The sequence below is a fragment of the Parus major genome, chromosome 2 (assembly GCF_001522545.3).
Source record: "Parus major isolate Abel chromosome 2, Parus_major1.1, whole genome shotgun sequence".
NCBI classification, from domain to species: Eukaryota; Metazoa; Chordata; class Aves; order Passeriformes; family Paridae; genus Parus; species Parus major.
The window spans coordinates 14,040,148-14,060,147 of record NC_031769.1 but is presented as its reverse complement, the minus strand read 5'-3'; the positions used below and the strand labels follow the sequence as shown (position 1 = coordinate 14,060,147).

Genomic DNA, 20,000 nt, shown 5'->3' with positions numbered 1-20,000 from the left:
AACAAAATATAAAACGAGAAAATACTATATCAAAATATGTAGGAGTTGTGTATATAAACACATCTACTTGATAAACCTGACCCCCACCCCCCAAAAAAAAAAAACTACCACAGCACATTCCTAAGAGCCTTAACGCCTTTATGTCCAAAAGGCTGACATCCTCCTAGGAACTTCTGTCCAAATAACACCTTCTCTTTTTGACTGTTTAGTACATAGACTTTAACTGAATTTAGCTCAAGATACTAAAACAGGAGGGGGAGAAAGGAACCAAAATGCAACCAATCCCACTAAAAACTCCATAAAAACAGATTAAAAAGAATGATTAGGTAGAAATAGCATCACTGTTTTCACCCTGTGAAACTACACTATCTATATTATTAGTGAAATACATTTATATGCTGAACTTGGAACTGTAATGCATCCCTCACTGACAACTTTCTGAAGGCAGCAAGGGCCTACAACTAAGATTTATGTTTTAATTGAAAACATTGAGTTGGACATGCTCACAACTGTGCAGGCTATTTCTGTTCAGTACCATTTTTCTTTGTAACTACACATGTACAAGAAACTTCGTCAATACGCAATTTCACAGAACCATATCCTTCTCTCTATAATCTTTGAGAGGTGACTCAGTAGTCAGTGCATCACAAATCAGGCAGAATTTTATCCATTTAACCCACAGGTATAAAACACTGACATAGCATTGTTAGTACATATTGACAAAGGGGATGCCCAAAAGTGCAGCAGAATCACTATTTCATTGACTAACTTCAGTGCAAGTCGTTTTTGTTTTAGTTTACTTTCCAAAACAAAATGAAATCTCAGTTTTCAATTTACAAACTGAATCAAGATTAGAGCGTGAATGTCTTTGCAAAGGATACAACTTTCAGATTTCCCCTCAATTTTATATTCAGATTGTACAAATGTTCCCAAAGACGTGCTGTAAATAGTATTCATACTTCAAGAATGCACTGGAAGTCACACTTTTGGGGAAGTTCGCTACTGCTTGGCAATAAATCACTACCACACTTAAATCCTGTTCACAAACTGAAATCTTTAAGAATATTTTGTTAATCTATTCCTTCAAGCTTGCTTGCCTGAAGAAAACACATTTGCATCAAAACCATAATAATGTCCTGCTACTGGATACAAAAGGATTCTGAAGATCAACTATACCTCCTGTATAAAACTTGAGTAACAAGTCAGTATAAATTGCTGCAAAACTTGGAAACATCAGAGCAAACACTGCTGAGCATACATTTTCCTGGTGTATTTGTCTTTTTTTGGTGTTCAAATATTGTTTAAACTACTTCTACTATGTATTAGAAATTGCACTGAAATTATTGCCAGCACTTTCCTATGTGAACACTTGAAGCTCTAAAATTTTACTCAGCTATTACAGTCACATTACCTTTTTTCATAAGTAACATCTTCGAGCAAGTAAGGATGTAGCACTTACTTATATTTCCATAAGCAACAAATTACTTCCAAATACCTCTACAGTTAAGTATCACTGCAATATTTTAAAATTATTCCTAGGGGAATAGCTTAAAAGTAGCAACCTCCCTCATAAATGTCCTTACTGAAAAAAACCCCAAGCCATACAAACTAGAATTCATTGACCAAATAATCAAGGAGATTATTGTTTAATTTATATTAAAAATAAAATTTACAACTTCTTTAGATTTTTTTTAAGCTGCCATCCAACACAAGTTAGAGCAAGAAAGCTTTAGCACACAAAGATTAACAGGTAGAAAGCTGAGCAGCAGAAACAGAGGGAGGAAAATGTTCTGGTTCTTCAGAGGAAGTACTGTTCTGCTACTGAGATATACAATTTACTGTTTTTTCAAACCCTAAAATTTAGAATCAACATACATTTAGCCTGCACAGTGCCAATGACATTGAAGGTTCCATTTATTTATTATGGTATGATTTCTTGGGGTGTCCTGTGCAGGGACAGGAGCTGAACTCAATGATACTCATAGGTCCCTTAGAACTCAGTAGATGCTATGAACAAGGTGTTTTATTCTGCAGTATGGCATTGTAAATATATTACTTAGGAACAGATTGCTCAAGTGATGTAGCAACAGCACACAGAATGACAAAGAAGAAAAGGGCAAAAAAGAATACGCTGTACCACCATCTTTGATTAAAACTTCCACCATCACAACCACCTTACTTGTGCCTATTTAAGTGAAATTAGTAGTTCATTTCAATTTTCAAGTCCTAAGTATATTTAAGATTCTAGCTATAAAACAAAGCTGAGGTAAAGGCAGTCACCTGTGTTGGTTTAACCACCTCAAAAATACTACTTCCTTTTCTAACAGCAGCGAACAAAGCTTATGGAGACAAGCTGTGTTAGTTTAGGAAAGACTATGCTAAATAATGGCTGGAAGCCATTCTTCTTTCCAGAAGTGACATTTACAAAAACTGTATTTTTGAAATTGTACATCAGTTAATTTCTTTTTAAGCAGCCTAGGACCCCTTAGAGCTGTATGCTTCTCACCACTCTGGAACACTGTACAGCTCTCAAAGGAAACAAGTGACAGAAGAAGCCCACTACCACCATCACCCTCCTCTATATTCCAACTTAAAAACAGTACCTGGAAAATACACTCAAGAACAATTTCTGGTTTTTTCAATTTAGGTTAAATACTCAGCAACATTTTTGCTGCTTCCCTTATTAAAAGTCCAACAGACATTTAAAAATACTATTTACCACACTACCAGGGGTTTACTGCAAAATTTTGAATCTGTTGAATCCTGGTTAGAAAGGCAACGCTGCTCAAAGAGGGCTGCTGCAAGCAATAGCCTCCTAAAATGATCTGATTGCTACTCCTTTTCCATTCCATAGACAGAGATGGTAATGTACCAGAACAAGTTATAGACTGCTATTACATAAGCCAGGTCCTTCCTTTCCATGCTAAAGAAACACTACATTCAAGTTTTTAATGAGAACATTACTCCTATCTGCTAACTATCCAAGTCAAAATTTCTTCTGAAGACCTGCAAACTAGGACAGCATTACTTTATTCCTCTTCTGTTAAAAGCCATCATGTACTTTGTTAACACTACCACAGGGTTTCTTCCCCTCCTCTCTCAGACTACAGTTTACATTACATTTCAGCTGAAAAAATAAGCATATTGATTGGAAGATAAGTTGTTTCTGAAAATTGCCGTTCCTATGCACGTAAAAACCCATCTATATATACTTTACATGAAAGTACTTTCACCCATTTAACCATACATACTCATTTCCTTCGGCACCCAACTGTGACTGGAACTGGGAAATCACATATATGCTCAGCACAGTGAAGTCACAGGTATACTGACTGTGCCTCTACATCTGCAGGTACAATCCTGAGCTTCTCAAAGAACAAGTCTAAGTTCAGCTGTCCTTTTTTTAAAGGATCAATTCAAACAGAATTGTTTGTAATGCAGTGTTGCTGCATAAAAACATGGCTGCTATTAATGTGCTATGTGGCTTGCAGAGAATACTTTCTGCTTGCCTGCAATGTAGCATTGATGCAACTGGATGGGTGCCAAACAGCATCTTGCCAGCACCAGTTAATCTAAAAAAACAGTGAGTGTCCCTAAAAACCTTCTTCCAAAAATTTTATTATCTCTTCTCATTTTTGTTATTAAAAAGAGAAAGGACACAGCTGAAAACCTTTCAAGTGTGTCAAAAGAAAAATGGTACATGTGGAAGAAGTAGCAAAAATAAATGTCATTCTCTTTTTGTCATAGACTGCTCTTTATCTGCCTGGAAAAAAATGAGCAGGCAAGCAGCAAGCCCAGACCTTTTCTGAACACTTTAATCAGTAACCGTATTTCTGTTAACTCAGGAGAGTATTGCTACACAACACTACACAAAGTTAGAGATTCCTGGCTTTACTGGAGACTTTCAAGGCTTTAAAAAAAGAAAGCCAAACAACAGCCTGAAGTTTAAAAAGGGACAAAACATAACACTCTGTGGTTAAAGATGACACATGAGATTTTAAGACAGGTCCTTGCTTCAGTGGCCCCAAACAAAGATGCAGTGCTTACAGACTCTTCTCAAACAACACACTCAGACCTCAGTGGTCATGGTTCCATCACACAGGAATGACTATTTAATAGTACAGGATTTACCAAATTAAACAGTGACAAAACACCCAGTTTCATTCATTACACAGAATCACTACACAGTGATGAGCAAAGGGGGAAATCTTTACCACCACTATTAGTACACAATAAATATTACTATTTCAGAATATCTCAACTGTCTTTCACAGCTAACAGCTGCATCTTGTCACAAAACTTCTACATACTTTCCTGGACACCTTCAGCAATCTATACGTCACTTGACTCTAAAGTTAACCTAGCCCAACTTCTTTTCTAACCTTAAACACAAGGAACCCTTAAGCACAACTCCACCTGAAGTTACTTGTATTTCAAGATGGTTATCAGAAGATGGGCAGCTCTTTACCAAGAAACTTGGCTATACAAATGCTTCCTTGTTTGCAGAACACTGTATCAAGTGGCAACATTTCAGCTGAGACAACCTTCAGATTTGAAGTCAGTACATGATGTTATGCTGTGCTCCTGTTCATTTAACAGCTTGGGACACACACCACCCCACCACCCCCCCACCAATATTCTGCAACTGTATTGGTGCTGTACTTTGGCAGCAAGGAAATGTTTTCTGGCTTATGGACTGCAAAAAGGAATGGAAGGTAGAAGAAAAAACTTCAGTTTTCAGCTGTGAGTACAAGGAATGAAATCCTGTGTATTACTGATACTGACTGACAAGATAAATGACTGCTCAGTATCTCCTTAGTGACAGCTACAAATCTTGTTTTATTAAAAACAGAGCTATTGCACACTGCAATATGAATGTGTTTTCCTACCATCACTTATATGAGTATTTGTACTCTTTGGGATAATTACATATCTATTTTTTGCTTGAACTAAGCACTGAATATCATTTTTCAATTGCATGATTCGGTTTACGTATCAACCAAATTCTATGGGATGGTGATACTTAGCAGGTATTGCTTTTTGGAGCACAGAGTAACAGTGAAAAGTCAATGACTTTTCAAAGATCCACAGTTTGCAGCAGTTTTATACTGCAATATAAATACTCTAATAGCGCTCATTGATTGTACCACAGCATTTAACATGCACTAGCCTTACAGTGCTGTAGCTGACAGTAGCTTCTCTGAAAACTCAAGTCCTTCTCAGAAGTGGCCAAAACCAATGATGAGTGAGTGTCTGTGGCAGGGGAGGGGCTGGCTGTGCAATCTGTATGAACAGATGGGTCTTTGTATCATAAACAGCCACAGCTTCCCATCCTGACTACTGCTGCAAGTTTTACTGTGAGGTCACTCACTTGTTACTGTGCTTCTCTCGAGCAGGAAAATACAGACATTTTAAAGCTGACCACAATAACCAGTTTCCTAAAAAAAAACCAGGAAGGATACCCCTGAAAGCAGAAAATCCATGTGTAAGCTCCCGGTCCCTCTACTGGCAATTCCTGTCCATTTCCAGAGTGGAAGATGCTCACTAGATTTGCCAGCCAAACTGAGCAGGCTTTATGGAGTAAACACAATGACCTAGCCAGGGTAAGCTTCTTTTTTGGTTTTCTTTTTTAAATAAAGTTTTAAAAAGTTTTAATATGGAGAGACTCAAACAGCTTAATTAAACCTTTTGACAAGTGTTTCAGTCCTGCTAAACATCCTAAGAATTAGATAGTTAAATTCCAGTAGCTTAAAAGCTGTTCATAACAAGTACAGTATCTGTTCTCAAGAGGAGAAATGATACTTCAGGGGGAAAACAAACATTAAGATTATATTAGGTTCAAAGAACTTCTCTAATCGATTAATAGAATACTATATTCTGTGATCCTTTCAGTGGAGGTGATAACCATTAAAAAGGCAGTTTTGATCAGGTAACAGAATAAAGTTCACTTAACTAAAGCTTCGAAACTTTTTCAGAAATTCAATAAACTACAGAGCTGCTAAAGTGTGTGGAAAGATGATATTTCATGTTACAATGTCTTCTTAGGGAGAATACATGAGAGCGTCACATCCCTGGTGTATAAGACAACAGTTAGTGGTTACTAATGCCAAGTGCATGCAAAGCAAACATCAATCACAATGCTAAGTAGTCCAGAACATCACATTTTTAAATCTCTATCTTATGAGAGATGTTATTTGGCTTACACTGCCTGGTTAAAGATTTTCTACTGTACAGCAAGTTCTCACCAGCAAATTCAGAAGATTGGAGAGACTTAGAGCCATCAGTGTGATTTAGTATTTGATGCACCAGGCCCAAAGATGTTTCACTTTCTGAAAAGAAGTTCAAGATGGGTTTTACTTAAACATGGCATTATTACACACTATGAGAATATGAATCATTTTGCCCTTGATTATGACAACAACAGCTTTTTATTTCAGCCCAATAGAAGTGTGAATCTCCTAACATCAGAACTGTAAAGATTACAAACTAGGGATATGGTCTATATATGCACTCCCTACTTGGTAGCACAAGATAGACAGAAAATAATTAATAAGGATTTTTTTTTACTAGACATTGAATGAAAGTTAGAAAACTTCCTATACACTTTCATTTCTCTGCCTATTATTCTTAAAATTAGTTTTCATCAAAATGTCACATGCCAGTACACACAGTTTACTGTGCAGCTACAAATGTGACCATCCTTGCATGGGATGCAAAATGTAACAATTGCACAAGCTCAGAGATCCTCCACTTTGGAGCAAAGTTTTACTCCAACTGAATTGCAAGTCAATGAGAAAATCTAGTAAGACTACAAAGTCTCAAATTCTCTGGAAGTGCTCAGGTGTTTTTAAAAAGTAGTGACTCTTCCCCCATCCACAGTCACATTTCCCAGACTTAAGAAGCTTTTCCTTTTTGTATTTTCTCCTTCAACTAAGTTTAGGATGGGCTATAAATATCTGTTACTCTTGATGCCATTGGTTTTCTGCTAGGATCTCAACAGCTCAGCCACAGATGGGCCAAGACTATTAAATTCCAGTGATAATTGGAAGTGGCCATTACAAATTTCAGTATTTTTCATGACCAAGTTTGTCCTGTAATGTGAAAGAAGCATTTCAGAAAAGGGAAAACTAATGTAGAGCAGTGTTAAGAGTTTCACAGATACAAGGGTTAAATAAAAACATCTAAACACAGCCAGTGATGGCATGAAAGCCACGAAGAAGTCCTTTTACATTGCTACAAGGAATTGCCACAAGGATTAAGGAGCCTCCTCCTGTTTCTTTCTGGGGAAAGGCTGTATTAATATCTCGCAACAGGTATAAACACCTTAATGATAACATGAAAAAGCAGTATAAAATCACAGAGTGGTTTGGATTGGAAGGGACCTTGAAGACCCTCTAGTTCAAATCCTCTTCCATGGGGAAGGACACCTTCCCCTGGAGCTGTTTCAAAGCCCCACCCAACCTGGCCTTGAACACTTCCAGGGATGGGGTTCCACTACTTCTCTCGGCAACCTATTCCAGTGCCTCATCATCTTCACAGTAAAAAATTTTTTCTAATCTAAACCTACTCTCTTTCAGTTTTAATCAATTCCCTCTTGCCCTATTACTACATGCTCTTGTAAAAAGTCCCTCTCCATCTTTCTTGTAGGCTCCTTTCAGATACTGGAAGGTGCCAACTAGGTCACCTCAAAGCCTTCTCTTTTCCAGGCTGAACATGTACAGATCCATCAAGCAACCTTACATATTTGGGAATTGGAAGCACAGCTCACTACCCTGCTAGATCCCCAAGCATACAAAATTACTTTTAAAAAGCAGATTAAGAGGTCAAAAAAAAAAAAGCATGCAAGGGGAAAATGTTATTTCTATGGAATTCCCACAGTAGTAGTTACTGAACAGCAATGCACAACTTGTACTAAACCTAAATATCTAGTTTACAAGAAAATGCAAGGCATTTGACTATACTCTCGGTACCCACAGCTTTTCATATACAGAAATGTCCACAATCCCAAACACAAAACCTAACAATTTTCAGTAAGGCTTCTTCTCAACTCAGTTGAGCAGGCTCCAGTGAACTGTCAGCCTCTTCAGCCCTGCCAGCTTTTAGACACTGCTTTTAAAGGGATCCAGCTTCCGGATGATGAAGGCAGAAAGGAATAGCATGCAAGACTGTTGCCTGCTCTTAGTAGAGTCTGGGAACCAGTGCTCCAATATTTCACTAGTGATAGGTATCTCTGCTCCACTTCCTAAACACCAGGCTGAAAAGGAATGATACATGTGTACAGCTTTAAGTGTCTCCAACTTCTGTTTATGAGATCCAAGCATTCAAAAATGTGAATGCAACGTATCCAATAGAAAGTCTCCAGCAGAGAGCTCAGTCTCTAAAGAGATGCAGGTCAAAGATTGTTGTTTGTCTGGCAGAACCAAATCAACAGGGAACATGAACACTTCAGCTCCATACTCATGCCTACTGTACACTCCATCTCTGAAGATTATGACTGAGAAACCTGACATTGCCAGCAATACAGGCTCCTTTACTGGACTAATTCTGCTTCTGAACCAAGTTAATTCTCCACAAAAATAATGCTTTAATGTTCTTGCTTCCTTTTTAGCGGTGTTCTGAATAACATGTGTTAAGACCTTTTAATTTGCTCTTCTTGCAAGCAGGCAAAGGATACTTTTCCATAATTCTTCAGTAAGATCAGAAGGAACCACACTCTACACAAATGATACTACTTGGCCACTTGCTCCTGCTGTCAAAGTCTAGCCTTCAGCACACCACAAGTGTTCATGTACTTGTAAGGCATTTTAAGACACCCTCTTCCTGGTTTACACACAAAATCTCAATGCAACAAGTTCCACAGATCTTTAATACTGAGCACTCTGAAAGCCAGAATCAGAATAAATTACATTTCTTCAGGATCAAAGGCACTTCAAAATGTTTAGAAAGTGCCCAGCTCTGGGGAAGCTTCTCTCTGATCTTCAGGATGAAAATCAATGCTCCCTGTAGCCAGAGAATGATATGTTACAGCACAGCTTTTGTACTATATCCTCTCATGAAAAGAAGACATGAGATACCACCTCAACCTCATGGCTCTACTGACCATGTATAACAGACCCAATAAAAGTATTTTCCACAGCATGTTCCTTGTCAGCAGCATCTCTACATCATGCAAGACAGAAAAAGCTTAAGACTTTCTTAGTAGGGAAACAAAATAACCTCATGTGATGCCACAAAATAAACATGGCAATATGACCACCTCTGCTGGTCACTACAGAATCCCAGGATGAACATCTCAAAAGTAAACAATATAGTTTCACCACAACTCACAGTAGCAATGAAAGGTAATATGACTTAAAAAATACAGATGTACTAATAAGTGTTTTCTGACAAAAGACCAATTGCCACTTCAAAAACCTAAAAGACAAAGAGAAACAAACCTAAAACATCCACACCCACAACAAACTCCCAGCTTTAAAAACAACTCAGAAAAAGAAACAGGAAAACCCTACAGGGTTGTTAAGCTGCAACAGTAACTACTACAAAAACGTCAGTATAACTGTTAGATACCTGAGGTTCTTTACAGTATTTGCTACAGAAAGAACAAAGAGAGAACTCAGCAGCTGCAGCCCCCACTGACAGGCACCTTTGAAGAAATCAGACTCATACATGAGACATGCGAATACCCCTGTGATCTGTATAAACAACTTATCTCACAGAATCCTTTCAGTGAATGAAAAAAACCCAAAAACCACTAAAACCACACTGGTACTGAGATGGAGCAGGTTGTTCTCCTTACAAACACCTACACCTGAACAGGTGATCAGCAGTACACCACATACACAAAGACTCATATATACTCCAATGCCACAAGAATCACAATTAAGATAATAAATAATTATATGGATACAATCTACCTGGCTATGGTATAATAAAATAATAATAATATTTAATATATAATAATTAATATAAATTAATTATAATATATGGTATAATATAATAACAAGTGACTATCCAAAGACTCTGGCAACCAACTTTCAGTACACCTATGAACTCAAGACACCTGTATTTTTTTACTGAACGTTTAATTTCTGTATCAAATCCTAGCAAAATTATGAAACTAAACTCCACATATGTATTTTGAAAAGCTTAGAATATTTAAATATTTTTCATAGATACTAAATCATCTCCACAGAATTCCAAGTACAAATGAATGTAATATACCAGGTACTTAAACTAGTATGTATTACCTTCCCACAGACTTCAATATGTAACCACACAATTAAAACCTTCTATGGGACTCATCAACACAAATAATTCCATTTAATTCCTAAATGATTTAGAAAAATACCCGTACCACCTATTTCAGAGAAAAAACATTCTAAAAGGATGTGTGTGTGTTTATTTATACAGACACACACAGATGTGAGCTTTAAAACTCCATCAGCCAATTTTTCAAATCTACATGATTTTCAAATGTAAAGCATTGCCCATTAATACTTTGCAGTGTATTTTTAGTCTATTCAACACACATTAGTTTTGTTTTCACACTCGTCATCTGGCTACCATTTATCACAGTTCAGCCTGGCCACTAGGCAGAGAATGCCCTCTTTCAGTTATGGACTTGGTTTACTGATTTGAATCAGGGAAAGATCAAAATTTAAACACCAAGAGCCACACTAAAATCATAAACCAGAAGAAGCATCAGTTTTAGCCCTAGTACATTTCTAGCAGGAATCATGACAGAAGAAGAAAGGCATGGGGGGCAAGGACTTAATCTAGGACAGCATAGAGAGAAAGCACAAAATAAAGCAGCAAACAAAGCTGCTCACTAACTCTACAAATGAAAGGAGAAAGAATTTTCAGGGAAAAAAAACCTCACAACATGATTACAGGAGGGAAGACATATAATATAGTGGCAAGCAGAAGATTAAAGTTATTTGACACCAGCATAAGAGTCTTAAAAGCAAATCACCAAAACAACCCACAACTTGAATAGTTTATTAGGTACATGCATCTGTTCACTGCACTCCTACATTACACCCCGGTTTTCTGATTGATTTCCAAAGCCATAATTCAAAATGGCATGGAAAATATGTTTCTAGAGACTCCTTACAAAACCATGGTGAACTTCTAAGGTTTTTTTTTTTTTTTTAAATAAATGATTACGTCACTTAAATCCTCTATAAAAAGATGACATTTACAGTAAATAACTCATGAATTTTGATGAGTTGGTAAGTTCCATTCTAACCATGTAAATACCAGTCTTCCAGTGAGAAGAAGCAAGAGTGATGCTATCCAGTAGTGTTCCAATTAAAAACCACTACCACATCACATTTTTTCAGAGTCAGATCCTCAAATCTGTAATTAGATTCTATAAGATGTAATCTGCCACTTGCTGACAAGATGTAGAGGTGATTAGTCCAAGAGTTTTGCTAAGCATAAGCAGATGCATCAGTGGAGGTGGGTGGATACTTCTACTTCTTGGCTGGGAAATGGCATTTAAGTTCATTTAAGTTCAAGTAAGAATTCACAGCATGTTGGGATTTTAAATGCAAACATTTTACCTAAACATTTCCCATCACTGCCATACCTTGTACTATAAAAAAATAGATACATAATATTTATATCAACATTTCAATTAATATATTTTTAATTTCAAAAAATCCAATTTTTCAGTCAACTTAAACCCTACACAATACTGTTTTTTTTTTCAACTTTCGTATTTCTAAAATTGTAATTACATACCACCATAGCATTTGTATAAATCTCAGATGCAGTACACTACTGTTAGCAATAAATCAAATAAATTCAATGTAGCAAAAAAAGATACACGTGAAGATGGGCTGTTACCATCAAAATCGACCACAATGTAAAGTATGGGTGACCTAATGATATTCTGAATTTTCTCACACAAGTTCAAAACTTCTAGAAGCAAGTTTGTTAAAATAAACATACCAATATGTGCTGAACCACTGCTACTTTTACTTTGTATAGAGGTACTGCATGTCTGGGTCCCGGGTTGTGCTGTGCCTGTTCGATTTAAACCCCTGTATAATTTCCTACAGGAGAGTTCATCATTGTCACTGTCATGTAGGGATGGTGTCCGAGGCCTAAAATGCCGCCATCTACATGATTTGATATTGACTAGTATCTGACTGAGGTCTTTTGAGAAAGATTTGTCCGAGGTATTTGTTTCTGAGGTATTGGCAAATTGACTGATTGAAGAGTGTTGCGATGAGGAAAACCTTTCCAAATCCAGATGATGAAATGCATTATCGTAGTCCGAATGCGCTCTGTCTAGTAGCACCCTAAAACCAGGAAAACAATGCACAATTAAACAGTGGCAAGAAAATACCAAGAAAATCATCGGTTTGACATGTGTGCTTGTGGATGAGAAGGGGATAAAAAAAGCTACACAAAAGCATTTTAGAACAAGCCAACACACACATACACACTCCCCTGACACGATGTATGACCATCTATTATTTCACAGTAAGTAGTACATTTAGGTATATGCTAGCTTCTACTGTCCTAAGAAGAGCTGAGGTACAACATCGCATATATATTAAAGACATTTCAACAACACAGAATTAAAACAAAACAAAAAGAACTAGAGAGTAACACTGCTTAAGTAAAAAGTGATTCATATGTCCTCCTAAAATAGATAAATTTCCAAAGCCTTACTCCCATATATACTGACTATACCTAAAATCATCCCAAAGCAGTAGGGATGCCAGACATTAACTTCCAAATCCCCTTGCATACATCCCTGTAAGAGCCATCAGCTCTCATTCCTACTTTGCTAATTAGCCAAGCTGGCTTACTAATACGTGAAGAGGTGCTAAGCTAAATTTGAAAGGCAAATCACATCCTTAGTTTTAAATAAAAATTTAATACAAAAGTACTACTTTCTTGAGGACATCACATACTTATACACTTAATCATTTAAAAATTGTTTTCAGTCAAGATTCCTAAAAGCAAAGTGCCTGAAATAATTACTTATTTGATATTTTTCACATTTGAAATTTAACAGTTATAATTTCTAAGCCTCTCTCCAAATCACCAAATACTGTCTAAATTCTGAAAAGCATTTTTTTGCAAAATACAATTTTTGCTATCTTGAAATGCTACTATTTGAAGATAGCTACACAAATAACAGCTTCCACTAGTGCAAAAAAAATGGAGACATTAGCCAGCTAATCTCCCTGTGACCTCTCAATTTTGTTATTTATTTTTTTTATTAAAGTATCTGGTCTTCTTTACATCTTGCTGATTTCATTTTATTTTTATAAACAGCAACAGTTACACATCACTTACCTTCCACCACGGCCAACCCGTCTTCGTGCAAACCCAATACACCTCTGGGGTACAGTGAGGGTGGTTAAGCAGTATCTGTAACGCACATCTCCTAATCTTCCCTCCTTAGGGCTACTCCATGGCCAGTTGCCAGGTTGGTCTAAATGAGGCTTAAAATAATTTTAAACAATTAAACAAGATGTTTTCACACAATGACACTCTGTCTTATGATGCACAAGGAAATTCTACTTACAGCATAGTACTGACAGCCAGCTTTCCTACGGAAGGCAAAAGGACCATCGGGATCATTTTCTTCCTCAGCCTCCGAAGAACCAGACAAAACCTTCAAAGAGGAGATGGGGCGAGAGTGGTGTATGAGAAAGGCGATTAGAAAATTCCTGAGTTTTACTTCTCTCTTTCCCAAAGAGCAGCACAAAACACTAGAGGTCCTACCTGGGAAAGAGGTTCATCATCTGAGCTAGGAAAATCATACTGATTCAAATCTTTAGCATTAAAGACTGGCAGTGCAGCAGGACTTGTCTGTTGAGGAGTAGCAGCAGCCGATGAAGGTAAGACTTTTGGCTTCTTCTCATACTTTCTTTTGGGTCTAATAACATCAGGTTTATCTTGCTGCAAGAAAAATAAAAGCAGTGTAAAATGACATGCAGAAGAAAATTACATTAAAACAGGACTTTAAGTAAACTCCCATGTAAGCAAGCTAATGAGATGAACTCATTTCTCTACCATATTCACAGTAAAACATGCAGTTATTTCATAATGTCTTATTTCATATCCAGAAACTGAAGCATTGAACAAACAACATGGAATCAAGCACTGTTTGCTCAATCTGTGCTAGGTAACTCACTAGCAGTTAAGCTAACAGTATTGCTTTGGAGAAGGAGACCAAAATATTTATCATGATCTCTATTTCTTTATTTCCTAGCAGTTTAAATTGATAGCCATTTATGCAGTGTCAGAGTATTACTAACTACCAAGCAATGCTCCAAAGGCAAAAAGACTTCTTAAAGGTACCTATAATCTTGCAAAACTCTAAAAATTAAAGACGTTTCTCCATACTACGCAGTCAAGTTTAAGAGTATTTCCCAAGCTTCCAAGCTGTGAGGCACTTCACTGATCCAACATCACTGATAAGCAAGTACACACCAGCAATCACAAGAACAGTTATTTACTACCCATGGAAAACTTAACTGATTCAAACCACCAAGTGAAATTCAGAACAGCCTCTGGATATTCTTCAGTTACAAGCTGCCTTGGTTTAAAATTCAAATTATACCTCAGCAATTATCCTGTGTTACCTGACCTATTTAACATGCTCAGCTGTTCACACTGTAGCTATGGTTTGTATGACACAAAATTAAAGCCCGCAGGGAGAAAAGTACTTTTCAGCTGTCTAAATCAAACAAGATTATTTGATACTTTACTTAAATATGGAAGCAAAGATACGCAGCAGGGAGAGAATTATCAATGCATCACCTTTTAGAAACAAAACAAACCCTGACTCTCCATATTAAATTAACTACACAGCTCAGAACAATACATGACATTTACATCATTAGTTCCATTTTTGTATAATGTCTAATGATAATAAATAGAGTTCTGTTCACGACATCCCAACCTTATGGACAGTAGTAAAGAAAAATGTTTCCATCCTCCCGAATAAGAACACAATTACACGTGTCCTTTAATCTGTAGTTTGTCTGTACTTCCTTTACTTCTGTGTTGAAGAATACTGGTCATCTGTTATCCTTGAAACTTCATATGGAACAAAGCCATTTTATTTCACTTGCAGCTTTGCTACCCTATTGCCAGTTACAAAAAGCTTCCTCTCTCCTCCAATCCTAAAATGGAGGATTTTGTGTACTTCAGAGCATGAATAGTAACTTGGTTATTGACAGTACTTACTTTAACTTTATATTCTTTCAGTTCCATAGCTTCTTGCTGTTTAAAAGAACTGCTGTTAGTCACAGGAATGATGGGAATAGCATAGGTGGGTTTAAGTGGCTGCCGCTGTGCCATGACTTCAGACATGATCTCTCCACTGTAGTCACCCAAATTATACCTGAAATCAGAATAAATTTTATTCGTTGGAATACAGTATCCATCTGTTAAAAAACTGAAAAACGCAAGTTAATGCTTGCAACTTGGGGTAAAGGGATATCCAGTACATCAGCAATAGGCACAAAAAGTATCAGTCCAGAGAAGGAGACTAATAACACAGAAAAATCATTGCAATGAATAATGATGACAGATAAAAAAAGACAACCATTCTGTAAAGCATCTCCAGAAGGTAATACTGTAAAGAAAAGGAGAGGGTTACTCACCCCCTTCCTTGGGGACTGGTAACATTTAAAGAATTTATCACTCAAACTTTTAAACTGTGAAGGAGAATGCCTTATTCATGAATCCTCCTTTTGTGCTACGGAGTATTTTCAATAATTATATCCATGAAACATTACATTTCAAGTCCTGTGACAAATGCTGAGTTGAAGTGCAGCTTTCTAATCTGAGTGAGGTATTAGAGTCCCCTATTCAATGGCTTATTTTCTTTAAAAAGCAACTGGAAAAATCTTCATGACTTCTCTCCCCTCTGTTTCTGCTGAAAATGCTCAGGGCCTAAAAGAAGTGCCCTAGTAAAGTCAGTTCAGCTTGTTTCCCTAAAAACCCAGACTAAAAGGTCAGTTCTACAGATTTAAGGTACTGAGTAGGAACATTTGCTTTCAAACATGGATACTTAGGCTAGAAAAGTTTATTCAGATTCTAAGTATCAACCAAAAGGACAACTCCACACAAAAATTGTGATCCCCAGTCAACTGGGGAAATGACACTTGCCAGAGCATTTGGCCCACAGCACAGATAATCAATGGCAAAAGAAGCACTAGCTGGAGATGACACATTTAGTACTGTATGAAATGCTCGTTTTCCTCAAGAGAATATTAGATCAAGCTTTTTAAGCAAAGAATGTAGATCATGAAGTCAAAGAAGAATGTTAATGATTAAAATTTGTCTTAAAAATAGCTGGGATTTACTTAATACTTATCACACAATTTCAAATGACTTTGCTTAAAACTGGTCTCTCTTCTGGTAGAATATAGAGAATAGCTACTTTCAAATGTATGTATCTACACACACAATAAAACAATGTATTCCCATAACAGGCAACTTCCTAAAGTTTTATTTTTTTTTTCTCCATAGGCAAATATGAATATGCTATCCTGTAGAAGTGAAACAGTCTGAACTTACTTTAAACATCTCCCATTGTTCAAATATTTGCAGCTATCCAATTATAAAGAAGTTTCCAAAGCTTTCTGCGGCAAATTTTCAATAAATATTACCTCTTTTCCATTATTTCCAGTGTTAAATGCAGCAACTCTCTCTTGCTTTTTTCCCTCCTTTTTATCATCTCCAGGATGGTTACTGCACGACTCAGATCTCGACGCAGCTTCAGCATTTTCTCATAAGAAGCTTCATCATTTTTTCGATTCTGCAGATACACAAAATACATGTTTCCCCACATCATTTAAGTTCAATAATCTGAATCAAAGTAAGTTCTAAATATTTAGGTATATTAAAAAAAAGACAAGTCACATGCTAAACCGAAGAGAAGCATGTGCATGTTATCAATGATACACAGCTTGCCAACACTAAGTAGGTTTAACAGTAAATTTAGTGAAAAAGTGAATATAAGCCTTCATTTAATAATGGGACTAGAGATGTTTTACGTTTTTTGCCCTTGCAAATTAAAAAGAACATTCCATTTTTTATTATGTTGCAGTACCATTGCAAATTGTTTCTTTATATAAGCAACTTTTTCAAAGAGATAGAATGAAAAGAAAGAAAAGTTAAGGGAGGCACTGATATACTTACTTTTCGTGTCTGCATCTTTTCTGTTCGTCTTCTAAAAGCAACATAAGGGTCATTTGTGCTGGAACCATCTCGTTTTTCCTGCTTTACTGCTGGGATAAGTGAAGGACCTCGACAGTTTTTCCTCTTTTTAATCCAGTACTCATACACTTCTCTGATCAATTCATCATCTTCCTTCAGCAACAGCTTGGCCTCTTGCAGGCTGACTGGCTAAATGTAAAACCCAGCATGTCACTTTCATACAGTAATGCACAGAGCCTGTATTTCAAATTCTTTATTCAAAGTACCGTTGTACCTGCTGACCGCTGCCCTTTTCCAGTCTGTCTATCATCTCCTCAAATTGCAAAGGAGAGATGTCCATTCTTTTCTTCAACTTATTCACAAAGATCTCATCTTCTGAATCCAAGTCATAATCTGGCTGCTCAGCATCCAAACTAAAAGCTAAATGATACATGAAAGTTAAAGTTAGTTTTACAAAAAAAATGTTTTGCTCTAATAGCATCCAGAGCACATACCACACTTCTCAAGAGAAAACCAAAATTGCTTGTTTGAATGTTGTAATAATGCTACTTCCACATGAATGTAAACATCAAGGTTTTTTTCTTGAAAAAAATTACCCTGTTAAAAATTAGGCACAAAAGTTGACATCTTGTTACGATTTTGTTAACCAATAAAAACTTTTTAGTTGTCAAGCAAGCTAACAGCTTAATGCTTCAGTAAGACATTTTTAGATTCATTAAAATTTTCAGTGCTGCAAAGCATTCTAGAGTTTTGTGTACTGTACAACCAGCAGCTCAGATTTCAGCCCGAGCACACATCAAAGGTACTCCTAGCAAAGGATGTGCAGACTGTACAATGATCTTAACATATTCTCATCAATGATTTTTGTGACGTATTTGAGTCAGACTACACTGGCCCAGCATGATCTACCCTATGTAGCAAAGCATCTTCAAATACAAGTAATGTCTTGCAGAATGCAAACAACTGTTCTCCACAGTATCCTAGGAAAATGCATCATTCTGCATTTGAAACTGCCTAATTCTCATGCCTCATTCAAATTTCTGTGGTTGGCAAGAGACACAAATTTCTTTCCTAGTGCACATGTGAAAATACATATCTATTTTTAATAAACAAATAGGTAGAATACAATGCACCTCAAAACTCACAATTCCAGCTGTTAGAACAGCTAGATAAGGAAAGTAAGACAAAAGTATAACCTTAATATCAGCATGGAAGGCTGCTAGTAGGCAGGAAGAACTTTTTACAGTGAGCGTGGTGATATACTAGAACAGGTTGCCCAGAAAACTGGTGGATGCTCACACCTGGGAACATTCACAGTCAGGCTGGACCAGGCTCTGAGCAACTTGATAAAGCTGAACCACACCTCATTGCAGGGAGCTTGGACCTAGATGATATTTAAAGGTCCCTTCCAACCCACACTATTCTACAATTCAGGTATTTTAAGCCATTACTGAGGGTCAGAATGACACAGAAGTCTAACATTTAACCGAAGTTAATTAGGCATGAGATATTGTTTACACAGCACAGATACTACTTTTAAAATTCTGCTTATTACACTATACAACAGAATTCTGCAACAGACACTGGTTTTCAAATTTTTTTCCAAACTTATCTGAAGTAATGTGGTGCTCACGTGAAGGGTCATATCCACAGCAAATAACTGCTATCTTCCAACAAAAACAAAACCACAACAAATTTGCAAGTCACCAGTGATATCAAGCCCCATATGCTTTAAGATGTAGAATATTTGCACCAGGCGTAGGCAAATACTTCTATTGCTACTGCCATTTCTGGTTGGCTTCCCAATCCATTCCACTGCCATTTTATCCTGGTGATGCTCTGAGAACAGATACTCTGTTTCTTAGCTATGCATTATGTATTTCCCTCTAAGTAGATTTGTGTCTGTGCTTCCTACCAAATCTAAATTACCCTCCAAACCATTATTACAGAATAAGAATTAAATGTACTTCTTTAGCAAGTAGTATTTTTCAACATGTTGAAAAAGTTAATACTCAGAAGTCAGTCTTGATGGAAGCTCAACAGATATTTATGAATAATGTCTTGACTACTAGCAAAATTAAATTCTCACAGTTGCAGAATCACCAAGTTGGAAGAGACCTTCAAAATCGCCAAGTCCAACCCACACCCTAACAGCTCAACTAAACCATGGCACCGAGTGCCACATGCAATCTTTTTTTAAATACATCCAGGCACGGTAACTCTACCATCTCCCCAGGCAGACCACTCCAGTACTTTATCACTTTTTCCATAAAAAACTTCTTCCTAATATCCAACCTGTATTTCTCTTGGTGCAGCTTAAAACTGTGTCCTCTTGTTCTGCCAGTTGCTGCTCGGACAAAGTAGACTCAATGTAGATCCCAATGAATTAGTTACTTTACTTACGCTGTATGTGAATCAGCTGCTTTGGCATTTTAAATTCTCCGGGATATATAGATTCATAGTACGCAATATTACTTTCTGCTTCTGGAACTGGTATAACCATGTTATCCCTCTTCTCTCCATAGACTTGTTGTGCTGAGATAGCCCGCTGCAAATGATGTTCCTATAAATAAAAAAGTTAAATGAAAACCTGAGAAAATATTTAGAGAATCCAGCCTTGCATGGGCTGAAGGAGATTTATTTCTCTGCAACTGCTCTCGCTGTAAAGCCCTGGGCTTAAGAGCGCGCTGCCCGGGCCGGAGGGCTTCCCGGCAGGTGGCGCTGTCCCCTAGCACAACCCCTCCTTCCCAACTCCTCCAGGCGCGTCGGCGCTCCTGGCACACCGAGACAAAACCCGTACC

General features: G+C 37.1%; 1 protein-coding gene across 5 annotated transcripts in view; it reads right to left on the bottom strand.

Moving 5' to 3' along the window:
• EPC1 (enhancer of polycomb homolog 1) overlaps window positions 1–20,000 on the bottom strand; it is a 66,659-nt gene that overhangs the window by 5,508 nt on the left and 41,151 nt on the right. For 3 of the 5 annotated variants that reach the window (XM_015617982.3, XM_015617985.3, XM_015617983.3), the window contains 10 exons: window positions 19,603–19,762; window positions 17,474–17,619; window positions 17,182–17,388; window positions 16,650–16,798; window positions 15,220–15,376; window positions 13,750–13,926; window positions 13,550–13,639; window positions 13,318–13,466; window positions 11,956–12,308; window positions 6,246–6,329 (listed from right to left, as the gene is read on the bottom strand). In XM_015617982.3, the coding sequence (XP_015473468.1) occupies window positions 6,246–6,329; window positions 11,956–12,308; window positions 13,318–13,466; window positions 13,550–13,639; window positions 13,750–13,926; window positions 15,220–15,376; window positions 16,650–16,798; window positions 17,182–17,388; window positions 17,474–17,619; window positions 19,603–19,702 (1,612 nt within the window). In that variant the 5' untranslated portion in view covers window positions 19,703–19,762. Of the gene's footprint in view, window positions 1–6,245; window positions 6,330–11,955; window positions 12,309–13,317; window positions 13,467–13,549; window positions 13,640–13,749; window positions 13,927–15,219; window positions 15,377–16,649; window positions 16,799–17,181; window positions 17,389–17,473; window positions 17,620–19,602; window positions 19,763–20,000 lie in introns of those variants that run through there. The other 2 variants (XM_015617984.2, XM_033520597.1) reach the window with 2 other exon arrangements.